The following is a 27571-nucleotide window of genomic DNA, read 5'->3' on the forward strand; positions in this document are numbered from 1 at the left end:
AATTAGCAGGTATAAGAGGCTTGGCCCAGCCCAGTCTCATCCGGTCGCAGACAGGCCCGTCCTTGGCCCGGGCACGCCCGCGCAAGTCCTGCGGAGTGGGGCAGCGAGTTGAATTTAAATGCCCCCAAGTGCGCAGCACGCAGTCATCGCCAACAGGCGCGACAGCAAGGCAGTCTAGGGGTTGGAGTGCCCACTGACAGCAGGAAAGTGTTGGTGAGCGGCTCGCACGGGGCGTGAGTTGAATTTAAGGGCCCCCTGGCGTGCAGAACGCTGTCAGTGTCTCCAGGCGCGACAGCAAGGCAGGCTGGGGATTGGAGTCCCCACTGACGGCAGGCAAAGTGTTGGCGAGCAGAAGTAACAATAGCTCGCCAGAACCTGACGGAATTTCTGGTGATAGCGGCGTTGAATGACATATCACGATGGAGACACCTGATATGAGTGTAAGTGTCCCACACCCCTTATATGAAAAAACACTCCATATGGAAGGGGGAGATATCTAGGAAAGTTAAAGGTCTATTTCGGGAGAACCAGACTTTTGGAAACAATATCCTTTTGGCTGGAAAAGATTGGCCTCCTAAGTTAGTTATCGATTGCCCAAAAGGAGAAACAGTAATTTTACCCGCTTTCTCCAGAATCACTAAAACATTCATGCGTGCAGGAGTGGGCGGTGAAACTAGCTCCTACATTATACCGCAATCAAGTAGGGTGGGATGCGGACTCACCTCACCATGTAATCTCAGTATAAACTACTCTAACTCCACAGATCAACTTGAATACCAGGGTAAAATCGAGAATTGCAGCTCTTCAATGAATAATCATTTGTTTCCCGTAATAAAACCAGACAATTCATATTATCTAGTTTTATACTACAGGCATTTGAAGACTTGCACAAAAACATTTGCAGTACAGAATGCACACAGCACCGCATTAATGAATAACATTGTGCAGAAGAAATACAAAGCAACGCTAAACATCTCAAATGAATCCTTCTGCCAGAATATAGCGCCTGAGAGCAGATATTTGACTGCATTTTCGGCCCTCAGTTCTCAGTGTAAAGTCTGTAGAATGCCTCGAGGATATAAGAATATCCCCGGACTGTTCTCAGCAAAGGTAACAGAGTTGCTTTAAAATTTTGATGAGGAGGCATTGTACTATGTAGACATCTATCTGACAGATGATGAATTATTGGATCATTCGACCAAGGTGAACAACATGAAATTGGGGTTCGCCTCCAAGGGCTATAAATGTAATATTAAAAAATGACAAAAATTGCCCACCTCAATGTCCTATTTTTGGGATATGAGCTTTCGAGTGAAGGGAAAAGCCTAGCGCCTAACTTTTTTGAAAAGTGTTTGCTGCAACACCTCCAAAGACTCTGAAACATGTACAATCTATTTTAGGATTCCTAAATTTTAGCAGAACATACATTTAGATTACGCAGAAAAAGTAAAACCTTTCTACGACTTAATTAGACCTGATTTTTCAGTTCAACATTGAACACAGGAACATACAGAAATCCTTCATTCCCTACAAGCTGACACAATAGCTTCTAAACACTTACACACCGGTGTCAACACTATGAATTTGGTGATCCGTGTAGTCACAGGTCAATAGCCTCTTCCAAATAAAATAATGCCTCTAGATCAGTGTGAATATATAATTTACACTGACAGTTCTGCTCAGGCTGCCGTAGGTAGTAAACAGCAATACAGTGCTGCATGTGTGATTGTAAAGGGACGTATATGATACAGTAAGTTCCATCCTAGGAATACGCAGACGCAGTCTCTAGGACATTGCACGGCACAACTGGCAGAACAAAAAGTCCTGATACTGGCACTAAAAAATATAGATCTAGAATTCCCCACACTTATTGTGTGCAATTCAATTTATTGTCTCCAGTCTTACAATGAATATCTTCACTATTGGGTCCAGAATGGGTTCATAGATTCAAAAGATTGCAAAATAAAGCACAAATTCCTTTGGGAACAAGTGGCAGAGCTGAAAAAGGGCTTGCCACGGGCTCATGTGATTCATACAATGAGCCATCAATGTGTTGGTGTGCACGTTGAAGGGAATTCATTGGTTGATAAAGTCGCCAAGGCGACAGTGCAAACTGCTGCGGTAGCTGCAATCACTCGTTCAAGCATGAGGATAGAGGACAGATAATGGTAGCTGTTATTGCTTCGCACAAAAAACTGCTCAGCTGTGCTAGAGGGCTTTCCACACAAGTACTCCTATAAGTTAGATGCACAAAATATACTGTATGCTCAAATTTCAGGAGTGGGGGATAGAGTAATACCAAACATGGATCGCAGATTAGGCTTAATACTAGCTGCACACAAGGGTCTGGGCTCAACACTTGCAGGTATTACTTCCACAGTTTCATTACTGAAAATTTATTCGTGGCCAGGTCTTGCCAAACAGACCAAGGATTTTGTCCTTAAGTACGGCATCTGTCAGCAGATGAAGGGTTCTACCGTAGCACGCCCACCACTTTTGATATCAGACATTCCTCTTGCATGTGTCTATTTGGACCACTGATTCCCCTTACAATCGGATGGGGCTTACAAGTACATCTTGGGGGCAGTGAAATTCATGCTCTAGATTCCTGTGGGTTTGGCCTCAGCGCTTGGTTGAAGCCCGGGCTGTTATAAAGGATTTGTGAGCCTTCATAGGGACACACGCAAGTGGCACATTACATTCTGACCGTGACCTTGCGTTTAGCTGTCGGGCTTACAAGGAAGCCATGGAAAAGTCAGGTGTTGTATTGGGGTATTCCTCTCTGTAGCATCCTAAGAGAAATTCAATTGTGGAGAGGAAAAAGGAGTAGTTTATGTCCTGTAACTCCAGTTCTGTAGTAGGGGTATCTCTGTTATAGCCATAATCTAGTGAATAGTCCCGCCCATGTGCGTGGACCCCGGAGCAATCAAAAATAATCTCTTAAATTGTCAAAAAATGCAGAACTGCAAAGACAATTAAGAGAGAATTTAAAGACAGATAGTGCAGCCTATATCCACAGGCTACACTGTCCAGTACTTCAACTAGAAATTCCACCAAAACAACCACACAAACAGCACAGTTTGCCCAGTTTCCTCACAGAGAAAGCTTGCCTCTACCAGCAAAAGCCTCTGGAATGATAGAGAGGAAGGTATCGACAGACAAGCCCCATAGGCTGCCATTATGTGGCTCAAATAGGATACTGTGCCTTTAAGACAACTTTCCAGAACTCTCTCAGTATCCGAGAATGCACAGCAGGTCCCTTTTACTTTCAGTTTTTTTTTAAGGCGTAACACGCCAGACCTGTAGAATTCTTTACATGAATATCCTACTCCACCGGGGAGGAGGGCGGGCGCTTATGACTATAATAGAGATACCCCTACTACAGAACTGGAGTTACAGGACAGAAACTACTCCTTCTGTAGTAGGGGATCTCTGTGTATAGTCATAATCTAGTGAATAGAATGGCAAGCACATCCCCACACCAAAGCGGCGGTGGAGAAAGAAAATAACGCCACTACTGTGCGAACAGATTTCGCAGCGAAGCCTGCCCAACCTGAGCGTCTGTCCTAGCATCAGTGTCCAGACACTAATGCTTAGCAAAGGTATGGACCGACTTCCAAGTGGCCGCCTTGCAGATTTCTGCAATTGGAAGATTACGTAACAAAGCAGTCGTGGCAGCTTTGCCCCTGGTGGAATGAGCCTTAGGTTTACCCCCTGAGGTCTTATTAGCCTTTTGGTAACACAATTGTATACAGGACACAATCCACCTAGAAATGGACTCTTTGGAGGTAGCAAGAGCGGTCCTGACTGATCCATAATTGGTAAACAATTGGTCTGACCTACGAATATCTTTGGTTTTATCAAGATAAAATGTCAACCCCCCCCTAACATCCAGGGAATGTAGAGACCTTTCCGCTGGAGATGAAGGATTCTGAAAAAACGTAGGCAAAGTTATGGTCTGGTTGACATGAAAATCAGAAATAACCTTGGGAAGAAATTTAGGGTGAGTGCGCATAACAACCTTAGCAGCATGAAATACAGTATAAGGTTCTTGACAACACAACGCCTGAATTTCACTCACCCTGCGGGCCGATGTAATGGCCACAAGGAACTCCGTCTTCCAGGACAGGTGCTGCAACGAAGCCTAATGAATAGGTTCAAAAGGCTCCTTCATCAATCTGGACAGCACCACATTCAATTCCCATGAAGGCGAAGGAAGCCGGACAGGAGGGAATACTTTCGTTCAAGCCTTCCAAAAAATCTTTGATCACAGGGATCTGGAAGAAGGAAGTCTGCGAAGGGCATTTCCTGTAGGCAGTCAATGCAGCGAGGTGAACCTTAATTGAATGAAAATTAAGTCCAGACTGCGCCAAATGTAGAAGATAAGGAAGAATGACATCCTCCTTACACGTCGTAGGGTCATAGTTCTTGGACTTGCACCAGATGCAGAATCTCTTCCACTTGTAAGCATAAGAAGTCCTAGTGGAAGGTCGCATAGCCTCCTTCAATATGTCCATACAATCTTCGGGTAGATTTAAATTGCCATATTGCACTATTTCAGGAGCCATGCCGCCAAACTCAAAGACGAGAGGTTCGGGTGCACCATCTGCCCCCCCGAACTTCGTGAGAAGGTCCGGCCTGCAAGGCAACCGTATGTGAGGAAGGACAGACCGGTGAAGCAGGTGCGTGAACCACCACTGTCTGGGCCATTCCGGGGCGATCAATATCATCCGCGCCCTGGACCGGGACAGCTTGATGAGCACCGCCGGAATCAGGGGAATGGGTGGAAAAGCGTACAGAAAGTTGTTCGACCAGTCGATCCATAGGGAATTCCCCAACGTCCCCTGTTGGTAGTACCTGGAGGCGAAGTCTCGGCGGTGGCGAACAGATCTACGTCTGGAGTCCCCCACCTTGCGAAGACTTCTCCTAGCACTTCGTTGTTTATGACCCATCCGTGGTTTTCCTGAATCAGTCTGCTCAGTGCGTCCGCATGAACATTCTGCACACCTGGCAGATGGGTAGCTGTTATCGTCAGTCCTCTGGCCAGAAGCCAGTGCCAGATCGCCTGCGCCTCCTGCGACAGAGTGTGTGATCTCGAGCCCCCCCCTGCTTGTTGAGGTAATACATCGTGTTCGTATTGTCCGTCTGTACAAGCAGAGAGTTGGTCTGAAAGGACGGATGAAAGGCCTTCAGTGCCATGTGAACAGCTCTGAGTTCCAGGAAATTGATGTGGTACGTGGACTCCGACGGAGACCACGTCCCTTGAATATATAAGTCTCTAGAGTGCACTCCCCAGCCGTGGAGAGACGCATCAGTCACGATCGTCTGTGCGGGAATGTCCTTGTGGAAGGGAACCCCTCTGAGGAGATTCTTCGCTGAACACCACCACTTCAGAGACTGAAGAGCATGCAGAGAAAGTCGTATTGTGTCATCCTAAGAACCAGTCCTCTGATCCCACTGATCCTCCAAGCACTCCTGCAGTGGTCTCATGTGCAGCCGTGCGTGAGGCGTTAGAAAGATACAAGAGGCCATCGACCCCAGTAGAGAAGACATCGTCCTCATTGTTGTAGATAGAGCGGTCATAAGAGCCTGAGCCTTCCGAAGGAGTGATAACCATTGCTACTCCGACGGAGACACGCTTGCTGACAGCTTATTGATGGAGGCTCCCAAGTACTGTATGCATTGGACCGGAGTCTGGACAGACTTGGACATGTTGATGTGAAACCCCAGCTTGTTCAATAGAACGCACGTCTTCTGGAAGTGTGCTTGAGCTTCCGAGAAGGAAGAGGCCTTGATCAACCAGTCGTCCAGGTACGGGTAGACAAACACCTTGTTCTTCCGCAGGTGTGCCGCTACCACTGCCATGCACTTTGAGAACGTCCTGGGCGCAGACTGCAGCCCGAATGGCAGTACTGTGTATTGATAATGATTGGCGCCGACTTGGAATCGCAAGAACTTCCTGTGTTTCTGTGCAATGGGCACATGGAAGTACGCATCCTGTAGGTCTATATCACAAAGCCAGTCTCCCTGCTGCAGCTGAGGGTAAATCTGCTGCAACAACAGCATGCGAAATCTCTCTCTGCGAATCCACTTGTTTGTTGCCGCAGGTCCAGAATGGGCCTGAACTCGTTCTTGTCCTTTTTGCAGACCAGAAAGAACCGTGAGTATGTGTGTGTATTGTGTATTGGCATTTATATAGCGCACTACTTACCCGTAGGGTCCCCAGGCGCTTCGACCGCTGCGAAACCCTTCCTGGCTTCCCTGAGAGATGGTCCCTTAATGGGTATCTCCAGGGTGAGATCAGGCATCCCCGGCGGTCTGGTGGGGCCGTTAGTGAAGATGAGGCAAGCTAATGCCCAGAGTTGCCGAGTGTGATCGCTGATCAGAGTGGGCACCGAGGCGAGAGAATTATCGAGTCCGCTGACCCTGGTCCAGAAACCTGCCTCGCCGGGAATCGAACCCTGGTCCCGGGCCGTCCTCTGCTCTCGGGTCTGCCGCCTCTAACCAGTGAGCCACACTACTTCACTCTACAGACCTCTTCCCCTTTGAGGCAGAGGTACGTCTTCTATCGCCCTTTTCCTTAACAGGATGTCAGCCTCTGCCGGGAGCTCACGCAGCTGAAACTGCGAGCTCACAGGACAAATAGCTGGAGGCGGGCTGGTGAACCGAAGACTGTATCCATTGCAAATAATATTCAGCACCCACTTGTCCTGAGTAATTTTTCTCCACTCTGCCAGAAAAAATTGAACACTTCCCCCCACCGGAGTGGGTAACAGATGTAGGGGAAGTAAACGCTCAGGGCCTAGACCCGGCCGGGCCTTTGGTCGCTGTTGCGGACTGTTGGCCTCCTCTGCCCCTCTGGCGTTTCTGGAAGGGCTTCCGGAACTGCTGCTGTTGTTGTTGCTGCTGCTGTCCGGAAGTCTGCCCTCGCCCTCTGCCTGAAGTGCCGAACCGTCTCTGGAACGGGCAGTAGTTTTTCTTATTCTCAGGCTTCTCTAACCCGACAGCCGTCAGGGTTTCGGCTTCTGCTTTCATACGGGCCATTTTATCGTCTGCATGTTTGCCAAACAGGGTTTCCCCCGAGAAAGGCATGTTGGCCACCCGCTGTTGCGCCTCCGGTTTAAGTGAGGTGAGGCGAAGCCAAGCGTGACGCAGTTGGTTGATGCCGTGGCAGTATCCGTGCGCCTCCAGAAGAGATACATCAGCAGCCGTGCTGATGATCTGGTTCGACACCATCATCCCCTCACTTAATATCTCCAGAAAGTGTTCTTTCTTGTCACGAGGGAGGAGCTCAGCGTACTGCTGGAGGGATTCCCATAGGGCACGATCATATTGCCCCAACAGAGCCCCGGCACTTGCAGCCTTCATGGTGGTAGATGCCGTCCCACAGACCTTTCTGCCCGCCGAATCCAGCCAACAGCTGCCCTAATCAGGCAGCACCATCGAAGACGGAGTGGTGGCATACTGCTTTTTAGCCGCTGCCACAATCACGGAGTCAGGTGTTGGGTCCATTCAAAGAAAAGCCGGGTCAGATTCCGGAGCCCGGTATTTCTTGATGAGCCTGGATGGAGCTGCCTTTGTCACCGCCGGAGTGAGAAACAACTCCTTGGCGGGCTCCTCCAATCCTGGTACCAGCGGAAGCAGCGGCCGAGACAAATGCATCTTGTGAAGCATCTCGAAGATCACGGACGTAGTAGGTGTTGGCACCGTCACCGTGATCCCTAGCTTAGCCGCACCCCTCAACAGCACTTCCTGGAAGGAGACGATATCGTCAACGGGCGACACCCTCGTCCCTGGAGACTCCGACAGCGTCGGTGAATAATCCCTGGTGGATGAGCCTGTGCGGGATCTGGATCTGAGCCTCTTGTGTTGAAGTCTAGATTGAGATGACGACCGGCCACGGCTCCGCGACCTCCCTCTCCGGCCGGAGAGGGAGCGCGATCTTCTTGGCCTCGGCCGATCTGCAGGCCTCGCAGGAGCAGGCGATATCGGCCTGGCCGGGGCCCTCGGCCGAGGGGTCCCCTTAGGTGGTGTCGGATAACGTGGCAACGTGGCCGTCCTGGGTGGAGGCTCCGGTGGAGGGACGAAGGGAAGAGGCGGTGGGAGTTAAGGTGGCGGTGACTGGCGAGGAGCCAGCCCACGAGGCGGTGGTGGTGGTGGTGGAGGCGGGGTGGGGTTCCGCTGCGGCGGACCCTTCGGCAAAGGAGGAGGGGTAGGCGTCCTAGATTTAGTAGGCGTATACACCACTGAGTACACCGAGCCCGGTGACTTTGTCTTCTTCTTTGGCGACGATGGCGAACCAATCGGCAACCTCCTAGCGTCATGACTCCTTCCTGTGCTTCCTGGACGTCAAAGAACGCCGCCTCGACGTCGAGGAACGTCTTCTCGACGTCGTCCGGTGGCGTCTCCTCGACGTCGACCGGTTGCGCCTCCTCGACGGCGAACGCCTCCTCGACAGCGAACGCCTCCTCGACTGCGAGGATCCCCTCGACACCGATCTTCTCCTCTTCGCCGACGGCGAACGGCGGTGTCACCTCGACGGCGAACGCCGACGCCGGGCTTTTTCCTGACATCGATGACTCGACCATGACGTAGACGATGCTGTCGACGGTGGTCTGTTCAGCTCCCTCGACGCCGAACGTCGACGCCGCTTCTCCCCGGGGCTCTGGCGGAGTATGGGGACACTTGCTGGACTTCCTGCCCCTGGGGAGCCCCCCCAGAGGCCTCAGCATGGGCAGATGAAGCATGCCCTGACCCACCTTGTGCCTTCTGACGTCTTTCCTCGAGGTCTTGGAGCCTGATCTTCATCCTCTCTCTCAGGGTCCTGGCGGAGAGGGTTTTGCAGATTTCACACTCCTCTGGGATGTGAGAAGAGGGGAGGCAGACGATGCACACTCCATGTGGGTCGGATTTGGCCTTTTTCCTATCACACTCCGGGCAATTGTCAAATAAGCCAGGCATTTTGACAATATAGTGAAGAAAAAGGGCTTAGTACTTAACAACAAGCACTACACACAAGAAAAAGTGAAAAAATCACCAAATAAACCCTTGAAAGGGAGAGCTCAATGCTCCAGGGTCCTGCTAGCAGGAGCCGGAAAAAAGAACTGAAAGTAAAAGGGGCCTGCTGTGCATTCTGGGATACTGAGAGAGTTCTGGAAAGTTTTCTTAAAGGCACAGTATCCTATTTGAGCCACATAATGGCAGCCTATGGGGCTTGTCTGTCCATACCTTCCTCTCTCTCATTCCAGAGGCTTTTGCTGGTAGAGGCAAGCTTTCTCTGTGAGGAAACTGGGCAAATTGTGTTGTTTGTGTGGTTGTTTTGGTGGAATTTCTAGTTGAAGTACTGGACAGTGTAGCTTGTGGATATAGGCTGCATTATCGGTCTTTAAATTCTCTCTGAAGTGTCTTTGCAGTTCTGCATTTTTTGACAACTTAAAGAGATTATTGTTGATTGCTCCGGGGTCCACACACATGGGCGGGACTATTCACTAGATTATGACTATACACAGAGATCCCCTACTACAGAACCTGGATTTAAAGCAATCCTTTACAGCTATGGTATTAGCCTTGGGTGGCTGTTGGGTCAATCACCTATATGGGGTCTAGAGGGCAGTTGATAACATTCCAAAAAGTTCCCTAGGACACAGTACTCCATATAAGGTCTATTTGGGACGAGAATGTGGGTACCCGACATAATTGTGGCAGCACAGTGGCGGATGAAAAAGCATTTGACATTATGATCGTTTAGCTTTTTACAGGAACTCAATTAATTTCGGGCATTAAAAAGCAACGTCCAAGTAAAACGTACCACCACTGGAGACGTAAAACAGTTTCGGGAAGACCTGCTTGGGTCCCAAAGGACGGAGACCTGGTCAGAGACAAATTGTGGACAAAGCCGAATTTGGGCCATCTTACAGAGTGCCTGTACCTGTCCTGGCTGTCGAAGGAACAAGAACGATTCTTTTTCTGCCTCCTGCCGGCAAAAAAGAAAAGAGATTCACCTCCATTGATCCGATCAAACCACACTATGTGGCTGATACTGAATAGCAGGCAGCTTGGGTTCCTGGGTCTGAGATGATCTCCTCTCACTACCACACAGGAGGTTCAGTCAGAAAGATTAATAACGTTTGAAGATTCTACTCTACGAAGTAACGGAGTTGTCAACAATGGAATAGAAGAAAATACGAATGAAACACAGATCTCAATTCGGCCTAATACCGACATCTATGTAAACATGTCTCACAACGAGTCATCTGCCAGTTCAACAAAACCTGCTGAGCTCCCAAAGATAGATCGAACAGCGCCTGGCTACCTCATCAATTTTGATACCTTCTCACTGGATCCAAGTGAACCCGAGTCACCCCCGTGCTTCTGTTTCCCACACAGAAAAATACATAAAATCTACCCTTGCCTGAAAAAGACTTACTTTGCTTTTCCCTGACTACGGCTCTCAATTGCAATTGGTCTACTCTTCCTAGTCCTTTGGATAGGTGTAGTGACTGTCTTTTCCCTGCTCTTGAATAGACATTATCTCCCAGAATGCTCTGCAGTACAACATGTGAACATGGTCTTGAAACCACATATGTCATCCCACTGTGAAAGAAGAGACCTGTCCTTTGTGAACATTACAGCAGTTCCGATTCCTGAAGGAATAGTTTGGGATAGGGTTTCATATGATATATTTGGTCCCGCTGAACATTTAAAAATACCACATGAATTAAAAAACAAATTTAATAATAATATCACATCCAGTCCATTCTCTGATGATTGGGACTTTGAAACTGTCAATAGTATGCTGTCTGATTTAGAACAATCTGCTGCATATTCTAAAAATTAACTGTATGAGGATACATCTGGTTTTGACACCATGTCTTGTTCCTAACACTATGGTCATCATTTCTTGCACAAAACAAGTATCACACGTAATGTTTTCACTTACCATCATTGGAAACATTGCCCAACACCACTGAAAAGTAGTTCACAGATGTTTGCACAAAAGTTTGCTTATTTGTCTCATATTTTTATAAGGATATACCCTGCTTCCTTTATTTCCCAGCTTTCTTCAGAGGGTTTCACTTTGGAGGGACACCATAGACACAAAAATAGTCCGGGGGACTAAAGATTGACAAATTCAGGGAACTGAGGTATTATTCAGAGCAGGCCTCATACCACAGTAGATTATCTTCCTGAAAGAAACTGTGCAACAGACTTCTTGCCTTGGCCTAGCTAAGATCAAGAACTTGAACACACCTCGGATTCCCTCGCATTCACATTTGGAGGGATGGCAAAACTATACAGAAAATAATGAGGGTACGCTAGTTGATATTATACATAAAGTTTCATACAATTCATCAGATGCCAATTGGAAGGGATAGATAGTTTGGCCTGTCGACACAAATAGGTGTCAGTCAAGATTCAAGGGTACACTGATGGGTTTAGTATAATTAGGCTGGACCAACGCTATGTACAATGAGAACATCCTGGGGTGGTGTCATCCTACATTGTTGGAAAGTTATGCCTAGATTGGCTAAGAACCACGACTCTGTCCCAAGTGAAACAACCCTTGTCCTTACTCTCAGATGACATGGCTTTAAGGGATTTTTTGCTAGGTCCCCGGAGACCATATTGTAAACGCTTCTTATACTCTATTTTCAACTAAGTTTGGAAAATCTCTCAACAGAAAGCTGCCGAGAGATTGCGTGAAATTGACAGAGTTAACCTAGAAAAGGCTTTGGCAGTGGTCGACAATGGCATGACCACATTAACATCTAGGATGTATTCACAGGGCAACATTGTGTCTTCTGCTATAGATATAATGAAACAGGATCTGTGCGTCTTACAACATGGGAAGTCACAGTTACGATCCAATCTATTATCACGCTAGACGCTACAATCATTGCACTATGGTAACATGCCCTGGCGATATATTAACAGTACGTCACTATTTTCTGCTTATAATTTTAACAGAAAGGCAGACATGGGCACAAAACGATGCAAAATATACGATGCTGCACATTGAAAATGGGACCAATTACCTTTCACTGTGGCTTGCCAGTGACAACATTCCAATTTCAATATTGTCTACAATACCACCAAGTAGGCAGGTATGAAGCGTTGGGAAAGGAATATATTCATGAGATGCAGGCTCCAGTCCGAACTACCTTCCCACTCCATTTCGGGATAATGGTACATCTTATCTTTAACATGCCTGATACGTGCTGGATAGTTCACCTATTTGAGAACAGTGGGCCCGATTCACAAAACTAACTTAAGACAAAATCCTAAATTTACTACCATTTTCGTATTCACAGAAGGCACTTACTCATTTTGGTATTCACAGAAGACACTTACTCATTTCGGTATTCACAGAAGTTAGGACTCCTAACTTTAGGACTCCTAAATGCCTTCTGTGAATACCGAAAGTCTTAAAATTAGGATTTTTCTCACTTTAGTAGTAGTAAATTTAGGACTCCTAACTTTAGGAGTCCTAAATGCCTTCTGTGAATACCGAAAGTCTTAAAATTGGGATTTTCCTCAATTTAGTAGTAGTAAAGTTAGGACTCCTTAACTTTAGGACTCCTAAACTGAGAAAAATCCTATTAAATAAAAAAATAAATAATCCACATTTATGAACTTAATAAAGGAAAGAAAAGCAATAACTTGCCTCTTCCTCTAGCCCAGGTGTAAGACCGGTTGATTGGGAGGCTCTTTACGTCCTGCAGAGAAGAGTCCACTTGAACAGGCCGCAGATGAAGCTCATTCCCTTTGCTTGAGCTCTTCAGTGGCAGGATATATTTTGGCAAACCCTTGTAAAACCAGGCACCAGATCTCTTCCAGACCTGTGGAAAAAAACAGGACAAACATTTTACCAAAACAATCTTACTGAAAAATATTTTCTAAGTGCCTCCAAGGGCCATTGCAATACAGGAAAATATCTACTTAAAGATGTCAATCGCTTAGGTAAGAAATGTTTTTGTTGTTGTTTTTGTTCTAACACTAACGGAGGGCTCTCTCCGCTTGTTTTTTTAGTTTCCTCGGCGGAGATCCGGATAGCCTTGCCCCACAAGACGCCAAGGAGGGAGAAGGACATCCCCCTGCAGAAGACGTCAAGAGAGCACAGGAACGGGCCAACTACATTGCTTTAATGAACTTTCTGTCTTCTGCACGACCCCTTGTAACCTCAATAAATCCCCTTTTCTGAGCCAAACAACTGTGTGGAGTCACGTGCTTACCTATCACAGGTTACACGTTGTGGAGAATGCGGGCAATCAGAATCCATTTGTGAGCCCAAAAATGAAAGTCTTAATCCAACACATAGTGGAAGGACAAAAGAAACTAGAATGGGAAGTAGAGCAACAAATTAACTCCGCCCAAGCAGACAGAGACACCATGAAGGAGTTCATGAAAGCCCAGGTAGAAGACAAGCGTAGAGGACCCCGAGGTACCTCTTGCAGAGAACCCAGGACAGAGAGGTCATCGGGGTGCCCTAGCAGCACTGAACATTTTGCTTCAAAAATACATTCATGGGGAGGATCGGATGCATTTTTGCTCAATTTTGAGAGGGCAGTAAGGGCTGCAGGTTGGCCTCTAGCCAAGAGGCTTTTTTTTTGGGCTCCCTTGCTTACCGGGGAAGCACAGGCGGCCTATCAGGTCGCCAAATTAAGTGGAATCACCCCATACGAGGAAATAAAAAACGCAATCTTAGATCATCTTGGGATGGACGCGGAAGCATACAGACTCCGGTTCCAAAAAGAAAAGGGTGCTCCTGGTGACAATCCTAAAACCCTTTTTCTTAAACTTAAAATGGCCGCTGATAAATGGCTACGGCCAGAAGATCGGACCAAGGAAGACATCATGAAGTCTACATATCTTGAACAATATGTAGATTCATTGCCTTACAATACTCAGCGTTGGCTGCGTCCGCACACCAACCTAACCGCTGAGCAGGCAGTGGAGATGACCACCTCTTTTTCTAGGGCCCAACCCCATCCCAATCCCTGGGAAGGGGATAAAACACCACAATCTATGCCAACACCACGGAAGGAGCTCCGTCCCATCAAGGATTTTGAGAAATTCCCCCATAAAAACCAGAGTCTGTCATCTATAAAGGCCCCCAGTGCTTCGACTGTAAGGAGTGGGGCCATATCGCCCGGGCCTGCCCCCGGAAGAAAGCTGAAGAACCAATGGACGCCAGTTATGTACCTTAAAGTCTCATGTACACTGAGGAAATGGGAACCTGCTTTTATGCAAGTCTTACCCTTAATGGTTCCTCTGTAAAAGCCCTTCTCGATTCTGGCTGTCAGTCGGTGGTCAAGCATAAGTTTGTCACTTCTAACCAGTTACTCCCCGGTAGGCGGCTGTTTATTCGCTGTGTTCATAAAGACATCCGGCCTTACCCTGTAGCCCGCATTACTCTCCAATGCCCAGGTGTACCCCCGTCCACAGACCAAGTAGGGGTGCTGTCAACTCTCCCAGAGGACATCATTTTGGGTACCGACAACCCCAACTTTTTGTCTTTGTTCAGCAAACTTTTGACCAAAAACAAACGCCCTGTCCCTCACCACGACTCCGTGAACGCCCCGGCCTTATTATCCCAAAACCCTTGGCAAACAGACAAAGATTTCCGTTGGGCCCAGAAAAATGATGCTGTTTTCGCCTAGGCATGGCACGAGGCGCTTCATTTATTTATTTATTTATTATTGCACTTATTAAGCGCACAGCTACCCGGAGGTTTCCCGGCGCTAGAGCAAACTGATCAGTGATAGGAGGGAGGGACATTAGTTGTTGAAAAGCCAGGTCTTTATTCCTTTACGGAATTTCAGAAAGCACGATTCCGTGCGCAAGGACTGAGGAAGAGAATTCCATAAGGATGGGGCCAACAGAGCAAACGAGCGGCCACCCATTTTAGCTCTGTTGATGCGCGGAATTTGAAATTTGTTATGCGATGAGGACCTAAGTGTGCGGGGGGGAACATATTGCTGAACTAGAGCAGCAAGATAGCGCGGGGCTCTATCAGTCATGATTTTATGCATGTAGCAGAGTGCTTTAAAGTGCACTCTGCTTTCAATGCGCAACCAGTGCAGGTTCCGCCTGTGGTGGGTGACTGAGGATCTGGCAGGAAGTTGACAAATCAGGCGGACTGCCATATTCTGAACCACCTGGTATTTTCTGGTTACCTCTTTGGCAGCACCTAAGAGCAGGATGTTCCCATAGTCCAGGCGTGAGATGACAAGGGCCTGGACGACGGTCCTCAAGGTGTCTGTAGGCAGCATCCAAGTGATCTTTCTCAGCCACCTGATGATGGTCGTACAGGTGGCTGCAACTTTCACAACATGATGTTTGAAGGTGAGTTGGTTGTCGAAGATCACACCGAGATTGCGAGCAGACACTGATGGAGTGGGTAGAGGACCCATCTCCGGAGGCCAATGGTGTGGGCCCCAGAGAGAGGTGTCGGGGCCAAACAGGAGCAGCTCTGTTTTATCCCCGTTAAGCTTCAGTTTGTGCTTTAACATCCAGTCCGATATATGCTTCAGTCCAATTTGGAGAGAGGAGGAAGGGAGGTTTTTATTAGTAGATAGGGAATAGATGACTTGAGTGTCATCGGCGTAGGAATAAATTGTGAGGCCAGCCTGTTCAGCCAGGAACGCAAGAGGCCTTACGTAGAGGTTGAAAAAAAGGGGACTAAGGATGGAACCCTGAGGGACACCGTGAGAGGAAGGGAGGATGGATGAAGCAGAGGAAGAGGAAAAAACCTGAAACGTGCGATCAGACAAAAAGTTAGCAATCCAGGCCAGGGCGGTACCACCGACACCTACTGCCTCCAGGGTGGATAGTAAGATGGAATGGGAGACGGTGTCAAAAGCGGCACTCAAGTCAAGCAAGATGAGTGCCACCGTCTCGCCATTATCCACTTGGCGTCTGATGGTTTCTGACACCCCAAGGAGGGTAGTTTCCGTGGAGAAACCAGCCCTGAACCCGGATTGAGAGCAGTGGAGAAAATTGGTGGATTCAACAAAAGAACTAAGTAAAGAATTCACATGTTTCTCCAGAATCTTGGAGAAGCAAGAAAGCTGTGAAATAGGGCGGAAGTTGGAAGGATTGTTGGGGTCCGCATTGGCCTTCTTTAATAATGGAACCACCATAGCGTGCTTCCATTCCTTAGGGACAGTCGCTTCTACCAAGGAGGAGTTGAGGACATCCAAAATAATGTGGAGTGGAACTGGGTCGAGGGAGCACAGAACTTGAGGGGGGAGAGGGTCCAGGGGAGAGCCAGATTTGATGTTCTGGAGGTACTTTTTTAGAAGTGTGGGGGAAATGGGATCCCAGGAAAGCAGTTGGGAAGTGGTAGGCAGGGAACAGAGAGGGGTATCCAGGGGAGGGTTGTCGGGTTTTGGAGCGATGTGAGTAGGGGTGTCAGGAGTGGAATTAAAAATGGCATAAATTTTATCTATCTTTTCCCGGAAAAAATTGGCTAGAGCATTACACTGTGCAGTGTCTAAACAGGGATCTTTAGGAACTGAGGAAGCACCTGAGAGCTCCTTGACAATTTTAAACAGGGCCTTAGGCCTGTTTTGAGCCGTGAGTATGGTGTTGTTGGCAAAGTTAGCTCTAGCGGTGTCACATGCCATGTGGTAGGATTTTAGAGCGGACCTATAGTTGGCTTTGTGCTCAGGGTTATATTTAGCACGCCAAATACGTTCTAGCTTTTTGCAGTTGGATTTTTCAAGGCGTAAGGAGTCATTAAACCAGGGAGCCGGGGGGTGATGAATTTGAGTTTTATTTTTTTGGGTAGGGAGGCAGGAATCCAGAGCTGTAGTTAGCCAAGAACTAATGGCAGGTAGCTCTTTGATCGTTATGTTGGAAACAGACGGGGTGGAGTTGGCCAGAAGGGAATTTAATCTGTCTAGATCTAGTCGTTTCCAGTTCCTGCTAGTTTTGCTAGTTTTCATCTACAAAGTCATCCTATAAAAACCTTTCCCCACTTCCAGACCATAGGTGGTCTGCTGTATCGAGTGGCAGAAAAGGGGGCCGACCCTCAGCTGGTGGTCCCAAAAGACTTTTGTGAACAGGTCCTTTTTTTCCCCATTCTCACCTCCTAGCAAGACACTCAGGGGCACAGAAAACCAGTCAGAACCTTTTACGTGTGTTTTATTGGCCAGGAATACACGCTCAAGTCAAACGGTATTGCCAAGAATGTTCAGTATGCCAACGTAAGAATCCCTATAAACCACCTGCTGTACCCCTACAGCCCTTACCTATTATCGGACGGCCCTTTGAGAGGGTCGGTATGGACCTTATTGGACCCCTACATAAGTCCAGTAAGGGGTTCCTGTACGTCTTAGTCTTGTTTGACTATTGTACAAGGTTCCCGGAGGCTTTTCCCCTCCGAGCCCCGACCACCGCCAATATAGCCGATAAACTGATAGAGTACTTCTCGCGGGTAGGGTTACCTAGTCAAATACTCACCGATCAGGGCACTCCCTTTGTATCACTCCTTATGTCCAAGGTCTGTAGACTGTTGGATGTAAAACACCTTAAAACCTCAGTCTACCACCCCCAAACAGACGGCCTGGTAGAACGATACAATGGGACCCTGAAGTTAACCCTGAAAAAGATGCTGACAGGAGAAGGAAACAACTGGGACCGTCTCTTGCCTCTCGCCCTCTTCGTCATACGAGGACAGGTTCAGAGCAGCCTGGGGTGTTCTTCGTTTGAAATGCTCTATGGCAGGCAGCCCCGGACCTGTTGGAAATGACGAAAGAGACATGGGAGAGAGGGCGATAAATGTATCGACCTCCTGGACTATTCCCTGCATCTGCGCTCCCGCATAGGAAAGTTAATAGAACTGGCTCACTCTAATCTGGAATCCAATCAACGGAAACAAAAACACCTCTATGACAAAGGAAAAAAATGGAGGATATTACAAGTAAACGATTGGGTCTTAATCCTCCTTCCTCCCTTTCTAAAATAAAGACTGAATGGAAGAGTCCCTACAGGGTAGCCGGTACCATAGGGAAAACCAGTTACCGAATTCAACTTGGACCTAATAAATTCCAGACCTATCACAATAATCTTTTTTAAAAATGGATCGGACCGCCCTCTCAAAGAGTGGCCTATTCACCCACAGAGAATACCCCTCAGTTGGTTGTCAATCCAGAACTAGCTCCAGTCCAACTAAAAGAGCTATTAAACACCCTAGAGCCCTTCTCTTCTCTATTTTCTGACCTCCCGGGCAAAACTACCCTTACCGAACATTGTATTGAGACCGCCCCCGGACAGATAATCCAACAAAAACCCTACAGAATCCCAGCAGCCAGGAGAGAAGCCGTATCCCAGGAAATAACCAAAATGTTACAAATGGACGTTATCCGTCCTTCTCAGAGTAACTGGTCCTCTCCCATAGTTATGGTCCCGAAGCCTGATGGCTCGGTACGGTTTTGTATCGACTTCCGCAGGGTGAACGCTATTTCCAAACTGGATGCTTATCCTCTACCCAGGGTAGACAAACTCATTGAACGTCTTGGGGATGCAGCATACATCTCCACTCTCGACCTGACCAAGGGGTACTGGCAGGTACCCCTTCGACGCTCAGACAAAGAAAAGACCGCCTTTTACACTCCCGATGGTCTTTTCGAAATCAAGGTCGTTCCTTTTGGTCTACACGGAGCCCCTGCCACTTTCCAAAGCTTGATGAACCAGATTTTACAACCCCTTCAGGGATTTACATCTGCCTATTTGGACGACATTGTCATCTTCAGTCCCTCCTGGGACAAACACCTGGAACATTGCCAATTAGTGTTCCAGGAATTGGATAAAGCAGGGCTCCATGTAAATGCAAAAAAATCATGCATGGGATTCCAAAAGGTCAAAGACCTGGAATATCTCTTGGGTAACGGCAGCATAGAACCCCAGGAAGAGAAGATCAAAGCCATGATCAAAACCCCTTTTCCCACAACAACAAAAAAGAGGCGAGGGCCTTCCTGGGACTACTGGGGTACTACAGGAGGTTTATACCCATTTTCTCGGAAGTAGCCACTCCCCTGTCCAACCTGTTGACTCCCCAACCCAGGCCATAACCCATCCTTCATCACCTGTCAGGGAGGCCTTCCACCAACTACAAACACGGATTACGAGTAGCCCCATACTGGTTTATCTGGACTTCACTCGATCTTTTGTCCTCCAAACTGACACTTCTGAAGCAGGGTTGGGTGCCGTCCTCTCTCAAATCACCAAAGACGGATCAGAGAGACCCATATTGTTTCTCAGCCACAAACTCTTTCCCCATGAACAACCCTACCCATTGGTGGAAAAAGAATGCCTGGCAATTAAATGGGCCATTGATAAATTGCGATACTATCTGGAAGGCCGACATTTCACCCTGTACATGGACCATGCCCCATTGATGTGGATGAGCAGAAACAAAGGCAATAACCCCCGGGTCATGTAATGGTTCCTTTCCCTCCAACCCTTCAGCTTTGATGTACGACACAGGAAAGGGGCCCTTAACGCCAATGCTGACTTTCTCTCCCGCTTCCCACTCATCCCCGATCGGGATAATTCTAGGGGGTGGGGGCATGTCAGGATGCCTCCGGAGGTCGCGACTTATCTGATGCTTGGAGTCCTTTTTGCCTCTCTCTTGTCCTGGATTCGGAGATGTGCCTGCCCGACAGAGACCCCACGGATGGAACTCATTACTGGCCCTTTAAATCCGCTAGAGACTGACATCAGCCATGCCCCCTGGGGGTGGAACCCCGTGACGTTGTCCGGTAAAAAGAGGCCATTCACCGATGAAGGCGGTATCCCCATCAGGAAGACGGAAGAGAACGTGACGTTTCCAGTGAGCAGCGAGCCCCGAACGGAGGAGAAGACGCCGTCTGCCGACCTACCCCGGAGCCCTGAGCAACTGTCAGGAGACCAACGTCCCTGTGCTGCGCCCCGCCACGGTCCCGGAGGAACGTGGCTAGAGCAGGTACGTACTCGTCTCCTGGATCCTGGGAAGTCGTTGCCTGCTCTGTCGAGAGGCGGGAGGGAGCAGGGAACCTGATCAGGGAGAGCCTGGGGTTCAGGACACGCTTAGCGTAATTAGACCACCCTTCCCCATTCCTACCTCCGGTGACGTTTCCCTAACCCTGAACATCCCCAGCCTTACGGTGAAGCCTCCCACCACTTCCTTCCCCATTATATTCCTCCAAAGCCCAACACTAACGGAGGGCTCTCTCCACTTGTTTTTTATGTTTCCTCCTGTTGGCGGAGACCCTGATAGCCTTGCCCCACAAGACGCCAAGGAGGGCGAAGGACATCCCCCTGCAGAAGACGTCGGGAGAGCACAGCAACGGGCCGACCACATTGCTTGAGCGAACTTTCTTTCTTTTGCACGAACCCTTGTAACCTCAATAAATCCCCTTTTCTGAGCCAAACAACTGTGTGGAGTCACGTGCTTACCTATCACAGGTTAAATAGCAGTTCATAGTTAGAGTTACTGTTTTACACTGCCCTGTGATCACAAACTATGGCGCATTTTAATAATTGAGCAGTCTTTAAAATAGGGCCTCTCAAGCCCATCTAGGTCCATGTACATAATGAACAAGGTATGACAAAATACTTAGCAGTGTTTGACAAAGCCAGGTTGTCTGAAAGCAAACAGAAGATAGATAGATAGATAGATAGATAGATAGATAGATAGATAGATAGACAGACAGACAGACAGATGAATAGAGAGATAGACAGACAGTGTTGCAGAAACTGAGATATAAACATAGATGTACATACTGAAAGAACAGCAAAGACTTGAACGAGAAATACATATATAAGTCATTTATAAGTCAGGGTTAATGCGAGTCGGAATATGGAAAAATATGACTAGGTATATTTACTCACACTACAGAAAAAACTTAAACTTGCTTTACTTAATATACTTAAGAATGATTTAGAAGATGAGGGATTGTGCGAGTAGTGTATATTTTAAATACTACAGCAAAAACGCTCAGGAAAATATGCTCTTACTGACACCCTTCACACACCTATCTCAATATTTTCTGAAATCATGAGTAGCGGCATAATGCAAAATGACAGGGCCTCTGCGGAATGTAATGAAGGGTCCCTGAATTTCCTGTATCTTACAGATATTCATTGGCCTTCGGTGGAATAGGGGGGCTGTGGATGGTGGGGGCAACCCCCTGTGCTCAGGGGCTGCAGGGTCCTGTGTAACTCCTCAGATTATGGGAGAGGAAGATTATTTAGTAAGCAAATCTGCATAAGTATTTTAAAAAACTTGTAGTGTTAAGAAAGGCATACAAGTGATCTCTGAAATGCGTGAATCGTTTATTACAGCTCAAAATTCCAATAATGTACCATCAATTTATTTAAGAATATTTTTATTTAGTTTTTCTAGAGAAAACAGTATAAAACAAGCAATTGTGAAGTCAATAGTTTGGGCCTCAGCAATATTTTTTTTATTATATAAACACATGTAATTTGCAATAAAAAGGAAACTAGGCAAATGTATACGAACATAAAAACCAGGAATGGTCCAACAGCCCAGGCATACCAGCACTTGCACTAAAGTGGGCTTCTTTTAGACGCCACAGTGCAAGAGATTGAATGGATGAAGTAGGCTCATGGTCTATGCTGTGGTGGGTGGAAGCAAAATGTGAATGGCACTTGAACAGACCAATGGATGAGAAGGGTTGACTGAAATCCCATGTATGTATGTATGTATGTATGTATGTATGTATATATATATATATATATATATATATATATATATATATATATATATATATATATATATATATATATATATATATATTCACAACACTTTCCGCTTGTCTAAGTGGAAAAAAGGCGAGCACGCTGGAATCCAATTAAGAAATTTTATTTGCAAACCCCCCTTCCACCCCTGACAGACGCGTTTCGCTACTCTAGCTTCGTCAGTGTCAGTTTGTTTGTGAAAAAATGCGCAGTTTTAAACCAATTGGCCACTTCCCACATCATTGACATAGATGAAGTCCTTTAAAATCGTAGTGTGGCGGCCATCTTATAACGTATAGTTGTTTTTAGATACATGGTTTCAAAAACATGATGCAATTAAATATAAAGTGCTCAGTGCTCATTAAAAACATATGTTACAACAAACATTTCATTATAATATTTACATACCAGTTTGTATAATGACAATGTGGATAGATTAGGCAATACATAAGGTCAAGGTATATGCTAAAATTGATATAACTTTTAATTTTTCAGCGTTTGAAGGGTGTGTATCCCCAATTATTTGTAACCTTAAGATCACATGGACCCTCTTATGATTGCATCTGTTTTTTCGTGTTTTGCAGCCCTGTATGGACTTTCTTTCCTTTTATTCCACAATTGTCGCTGATGGCGGGCAGAAGAATTTTTAGGGGGGTTACAAGGGAGTAGTATCTGTTATTTTTCATGAAATCTAGTGTACCCCTATTTTCAGTGTCAAATGCATGATCCCATGCTTTTATATCAGAGACGGACCCAGAGTTCAGTTTCAGTTTATAAACTTTATTCGATTGTTTAAAAAAACATCATAAAAGTATACAGTTTAAAACATTGCATATGCGTGAATATGTTCAAAAAATACAACCCCGGGGTGAGGGGAACTACAAGTAAAATTGATGAGCAGGAAAAATTTGGCATATGATGTGGGGATTACTGTACATGAATTTATGGGAAAACCATACTAAGTCTTGCTCTAATAGATTTCAAAATTAAAGTAGCTGAAAAAAAACATATATCTGGGCTCACGAGTGAGAATAAAAGCCTCATGGCATTTCCTGTTGTATACATGGAATATTTCAAGAACATAGGTTTAAGATAACAAATACGCGGAGCTTTTTACAAAGGACAGAGTAGTAAAAAGTGCGGTGTGCTTTGTTTAGTAAAACCGTCACATGGACAAGGGGTAGCCGGATGACATTTCATTGTGGGGAAGGCAACCAGGTTATGAGCTATACCTAGTCTCAGTCTTGAGAGTACAAATTGATGAGACTGTCTATGGATAACATTAAGGTACATGGGTATACCACGTCTATCTTCTTTCAATGAATAATGAAAAATATGGGTAGAGTATTCTCTGGTTGCATTTTCTCGCAGATCAAATTTGACCCTCAGATATTCGTTTTTGAGTTCCTGTTTGCTCAGAAATTCAAACAAGTAGGGTCATTGCATATATCCATATCAAACAGATCCTTAACAGTTGAAATCACATATTTTAACCAAGGAATATTTGAAGCTTTTTCCAAAAGTAAACAGTCCTTAATAATGTCTTTGGTAAAGGCAGTTTCCGTCTTGGTAAAAATGGATTTCCATACCAGCAATGGCCTTAGTCCTGTTAGATCAGATAGGTAGTCCAAGTCTAGTTCCAAATGTGTTAAAGCAGTGGATGCCGAAGGTGGAAGGCAGAGCAACCGTTTGAGGAACTTGTTTTCCATAATTTGCAGGGCCCTTACGTTGCAATGTCCCCACACCCCAGAACCATACAATGCTATTGATGTACATCTGTGCTTGTATATATTCAGCATATCTACAATACGGCGGCTTCCTACTTTAGAGGCAAAGCGGAAGACGCCTAGGGATGCTTTCCCCATTCTAGCTTTAACATTTGTCTCCTCTGGAGCCCACAAACCTCTGTTATTAAAAGTAACACCCAGATAACAGAAATTGGTAACAGTCTCGATATGGTTTTCCTTAAAACAAAAGGGTTTAAAAAGTTTCAGCTTTTTACCACACACCATAACAAAGGTTTTGGAATTATTGATTTTAAGTTTCCTTCTCTGTATAAAATCATAAAACCCATCCATCAATTTTTGGAGGCCTATAGGAGTCCTGGAAAGTAAAACAGTATCATCGGCATAAAGTAATACCGGTATGGGAGTGCCTCCTACTTGAGGGGCATCAGCATGGATTTGCTTTAGATCTTGCTCAACCGAATTAATAAAGAGCGAGAAAAGCCAAAACACATCCCTGTCGGATGCCAGATCTTACCTTGATCTTTCGTGTACACTCCCCCGCTGGGCCATAACGGATTTGGGCCGATAAATTAGAGTAAAGTGTGGCTAAAAAATGAATAATGTCAGGGGGGGCTCCCATACCCAATAAAGTTGACCATAACAAGGCATGGTCAACCAGATCAAATGCGCTAGAAAGAACTGCAAAACACAGAAATAGTGATCCCGGTTTGGCCTTGGTATATTTCCCAATTAAAAGGTTCAGATTAATACATTGTTCAATAGTACCAAGGCCCTTTCTAAAGCCGTATTGGGATGGGGCAAGAATATGATTATCTATGGCCCAGTCTTCAAAACGAGCTAACAAGACCCTGCTCAAGATTTTTAATGAGGAATCCAAAAGGGAGATAGGGCGGTAGTTCTTAGCCTCTCCTCTATCCCCCTTCTTGTAGATTGGAATTATAATGGATTCACCCCAGGTAGAGGGAGCCCTATTATCCATAGCAGCATTAAATGCTATGGTCAATAATGGACTCCAGAGGGCCGGATCGTGTTTATAGAGATCGATTGGCACCCCATCTGGGCCCGGTGCCTTTCCCCCTTTACTATTCATTATTGCCATATCCACCTCGTGGATCGTGATTCTCGGGGTTTCAACAGGGGTGAGAAGATTATTATAAAAATTATCATTAGGTTCTCCAGTTGGATCAAAAATCCCTGTGAAGTGTAACACCCAACCATCTTCGCTTACTTGGGGGGTAAGAACTGGAAATTCCTCCTTTTGGAGGAATGGGCTGTTGATGGTACTCCAAAACAGCTTGCTGTCCCGGAGGGCTGCAGCTTTATTCAGATCTTCCCAGGCTAGTTCTCTTAGTTCTTGTTTCCCGAGTTTCAGCTCATTTTTGTAATTAGCCCTCAGGGATATAACTGCTTCCCTATCTCTGGGGTTAGTGGAGAGGGCAAGTTTAAGGGCTTTTAATGCCCTAGTGCATGCTTGGTTGAACCAACCCTGTGTTTCCCGTTTATTTGGGACCTTCTTGGTGGTGAGGGTTTGCTTGATTATGGCACCCAATTTCTCAAAGTTATTTACGGAATGTTCTGGTGGGGCTTCAGTTTCAAGGCAGCAAAGTATCGTATTTAGGCCAGCTTTCACAACACTACGGTGTAAATTCTCAGAGTTTTCCCCGCACCACTTAATGCGTATCCCATTTGTCCTGCATGGGGTAATGTCATCAACAACCCTACCGGAAAATACCTTCCTAGAGATCTCGCAAAATATGGTCATAGTTAGTGCATTGTGGTCACTCAGACCGAGGTCCAAGATCTGCGGGACCGAACAATGCGGTACTATCCGGTTGGAGATGAGCAAAAAATCAATAATAGAGGCAGTATTTCTCCCCGTAAAGGTAGGGGCCAAGTTACCCTCGTTGTCAGGGGCATGTTGGTGAATGGACACATCATACTTTAGCATCAAGTTGTTAAGGGAAGTACCGTAGGGAGAGTGTAGAAAATGTAATAAATACTCCCCATTGTCCCCATCATATCCACATGTAGTTGTATAGGAGAGAGGGCAAGTTTTGATGTTAAAGTCTCCCCCCCCCAAACAATGTCATAGGATATGGCCGATTTACAAAGAATTGAGTCCATAACAGTTTCTAATTCATCTACAACAGTGGTACTGGAAGGGTCAAAGATGTTATTGTAGTGGTTAATCAATAGAAGGTTTCTATCCCTACCGACCATTATTTCCAGTATTTGCGAATGGGACCCCACTAAATGACTTTCCCTTACATGTATAGGGAGGTGTACAGATAATAGAATCAGAAATCCACCTTTGGCCCTCCCCATTACAGACTCTATAGCATTACAATTGTATGAAACAAAACCATCATAATGAATATCTTCCACTGACCACGTTTCTTGCAGGCACAGGATGTCAAAATCCCTAATGTGCTCCCTCCAGCCCAGGGCTGAAACTTTTTGCCGCCACCCTGCAATATTCCAACTCGCCATTGAATATCCCTTTAGCCCAGGAGCCTGTACTGTATCGGTGAGGATAGATGGGGTGGGAAAAGTAGTATGGGCCACATCGGAGGGAATCTGTACCGAATCAGTGGAGATGACTGGGATGGGGAGGGTGGCATGACCCACATTGGTGGGAGCCTGAACCAGATCAGTGGGTGTAGCTATGATGAGAGGAGTTACATAACCCACATAGGTAGGAACCATCACATGAACTACAGGAAGAGTTGCCTTCGGGACAATCGGTGGGATAGAAGTCAGGTTGGGGTCGGTTTCCAAGCATTGGGTTGGTGGTTTAACAGTAGGTAAAACTTCACTGTTAGCTGGGGCATGAATCAGCTCCGGGGAGGAGGAGACTGGGTGTAGTCAATCAACTCCCTCTAAACCTTCTAGGCCACCAAAGCGGTTATAGTCCGTAAAGGGATGAAATTGGGGCGCATATTGGGGTTGTCTAGGTGGTCTGGTACCGTAAGGTCGTTGCCTACCCCTACGTTCCACAACAGTCCAGTCCCCTCTTCTCGAATGATGGTGAATGTCAGTTGGTGGAAAGAAATAGGAAACTGGAAGGGTCTGGATGGTGGAATCGAAAGATCTGTTGAAGCCTGCACATATGTGGGATACTGTACGGGGGTCTCTGAAGCTAACGGTTATGCAGTCACCATTGATATTTTATGGGGTCTTACCTATCCAGGGAACCCTCCTGACCATGATAATTTCGTTGTGTAAGTGGGTCGGGAGGGGTCTATTCCAGTTAAGCCATTTGATTATCTTGCTTTTCAGGGAACTGAAGGTTTCTGTCTCCCCTTTTTCTAGTGGTGGTACTCCAGCTAGGATGACTGTAAACCGGTTAGCCTCTGGTGGAAGATCAGGCCGTCTAGGTCTAGGAGTATTATGTACCTTAACCGGGGATCCCTGATTTCCCTCAACCATGTGAACTGATGGGTTAGATTGACTGGGTTGATGACTCGCCACATTCTCGGCGGTTGTGTTGCTGGGCAGGGAGGGAGTTGGTAAACAGTTCTTTAGTGAAGGGATGATAGGTTGGTTCGGATTAGGAGGTACAGGGATCAGGGGAGTTGAAATAATAGGAGGGATGTTTTGACGTTGGGGGTTACTAAGGGTGGCTAGAATAGAGGCAGTGGTTTTCTCTACGTTGGATATTCTGGAATTTAACCTATCCAATTTGGCCTCTAGTGGGGATATAATTGATTTAAGTAAAGCCACGGCCCATTCCATAGACACTTCTCTACCCGGAGGGGTGACATCATGGGGGTTAGTAGTCTGGGGTGGCTCACCCCGCACTTTGGCTGATTTTACAGACCTTCCCGTTGTAGTTTCTTTTTTATTATACACTCTTTTCCGTTTCCTAATTGCGCCCTCACTCTCCCCTTGACTCATATTTTGAATAATGCTCACTTCAAGGTGGGATGAAAGAGAGTGTAGTGTAGTTCCTAGTTTCCCACTAGGCCCTGCGCATTGGAATAACATAAACAGTAGTATCGACGTGGAACTGCGGATATTCCAGGCCTCCACTGACTATGCTAAACTTAATTGGGTTGTGTTACCAACTAGCT

At 46.4% G+C, this 27571-nt stretch overlaps 1 protein-coding gene across 3 annotated transcripts in view; it reads right to left on the minus strand.

Annotated features, from left to right (window-relative positions):
* Positions 1–27571, minus strand: part of RPH3AL (rabphilin 3A like (without C2 domains)) — a 1157680-nt gene that overhangs the window by 251132 nt on the left and 878977 nt on the right. For all 3 annotated transcript variants that reach the window (XM_086954990.1, XM_086954991.1, XM_086954992.1), the window contains one exon: positions 12665–12839. In XM_086954990.1, the coding sequence (XP_086811116.1) occupies positions 12665–12839 (175 nt within the window). The remainder of the gene's footprint in view (positions 1–12664; positions 12840–27571) is intronic.

This window comes from Lissotriton vulgaris, chromosome 2_1, assembly GCF_964263255.1.
Source record: "Lissotriton vulgaris chromosome 2_1, aLisVul1.2, whole genome shotgun sequence".
In the NCBI taxonomy this organism is placed as follows: Eukaryota; Metazoa; Chordata; class Amphibia; order Caudata; family Salamandridae; genus Lissotriton; species Lissotriton vulgaris.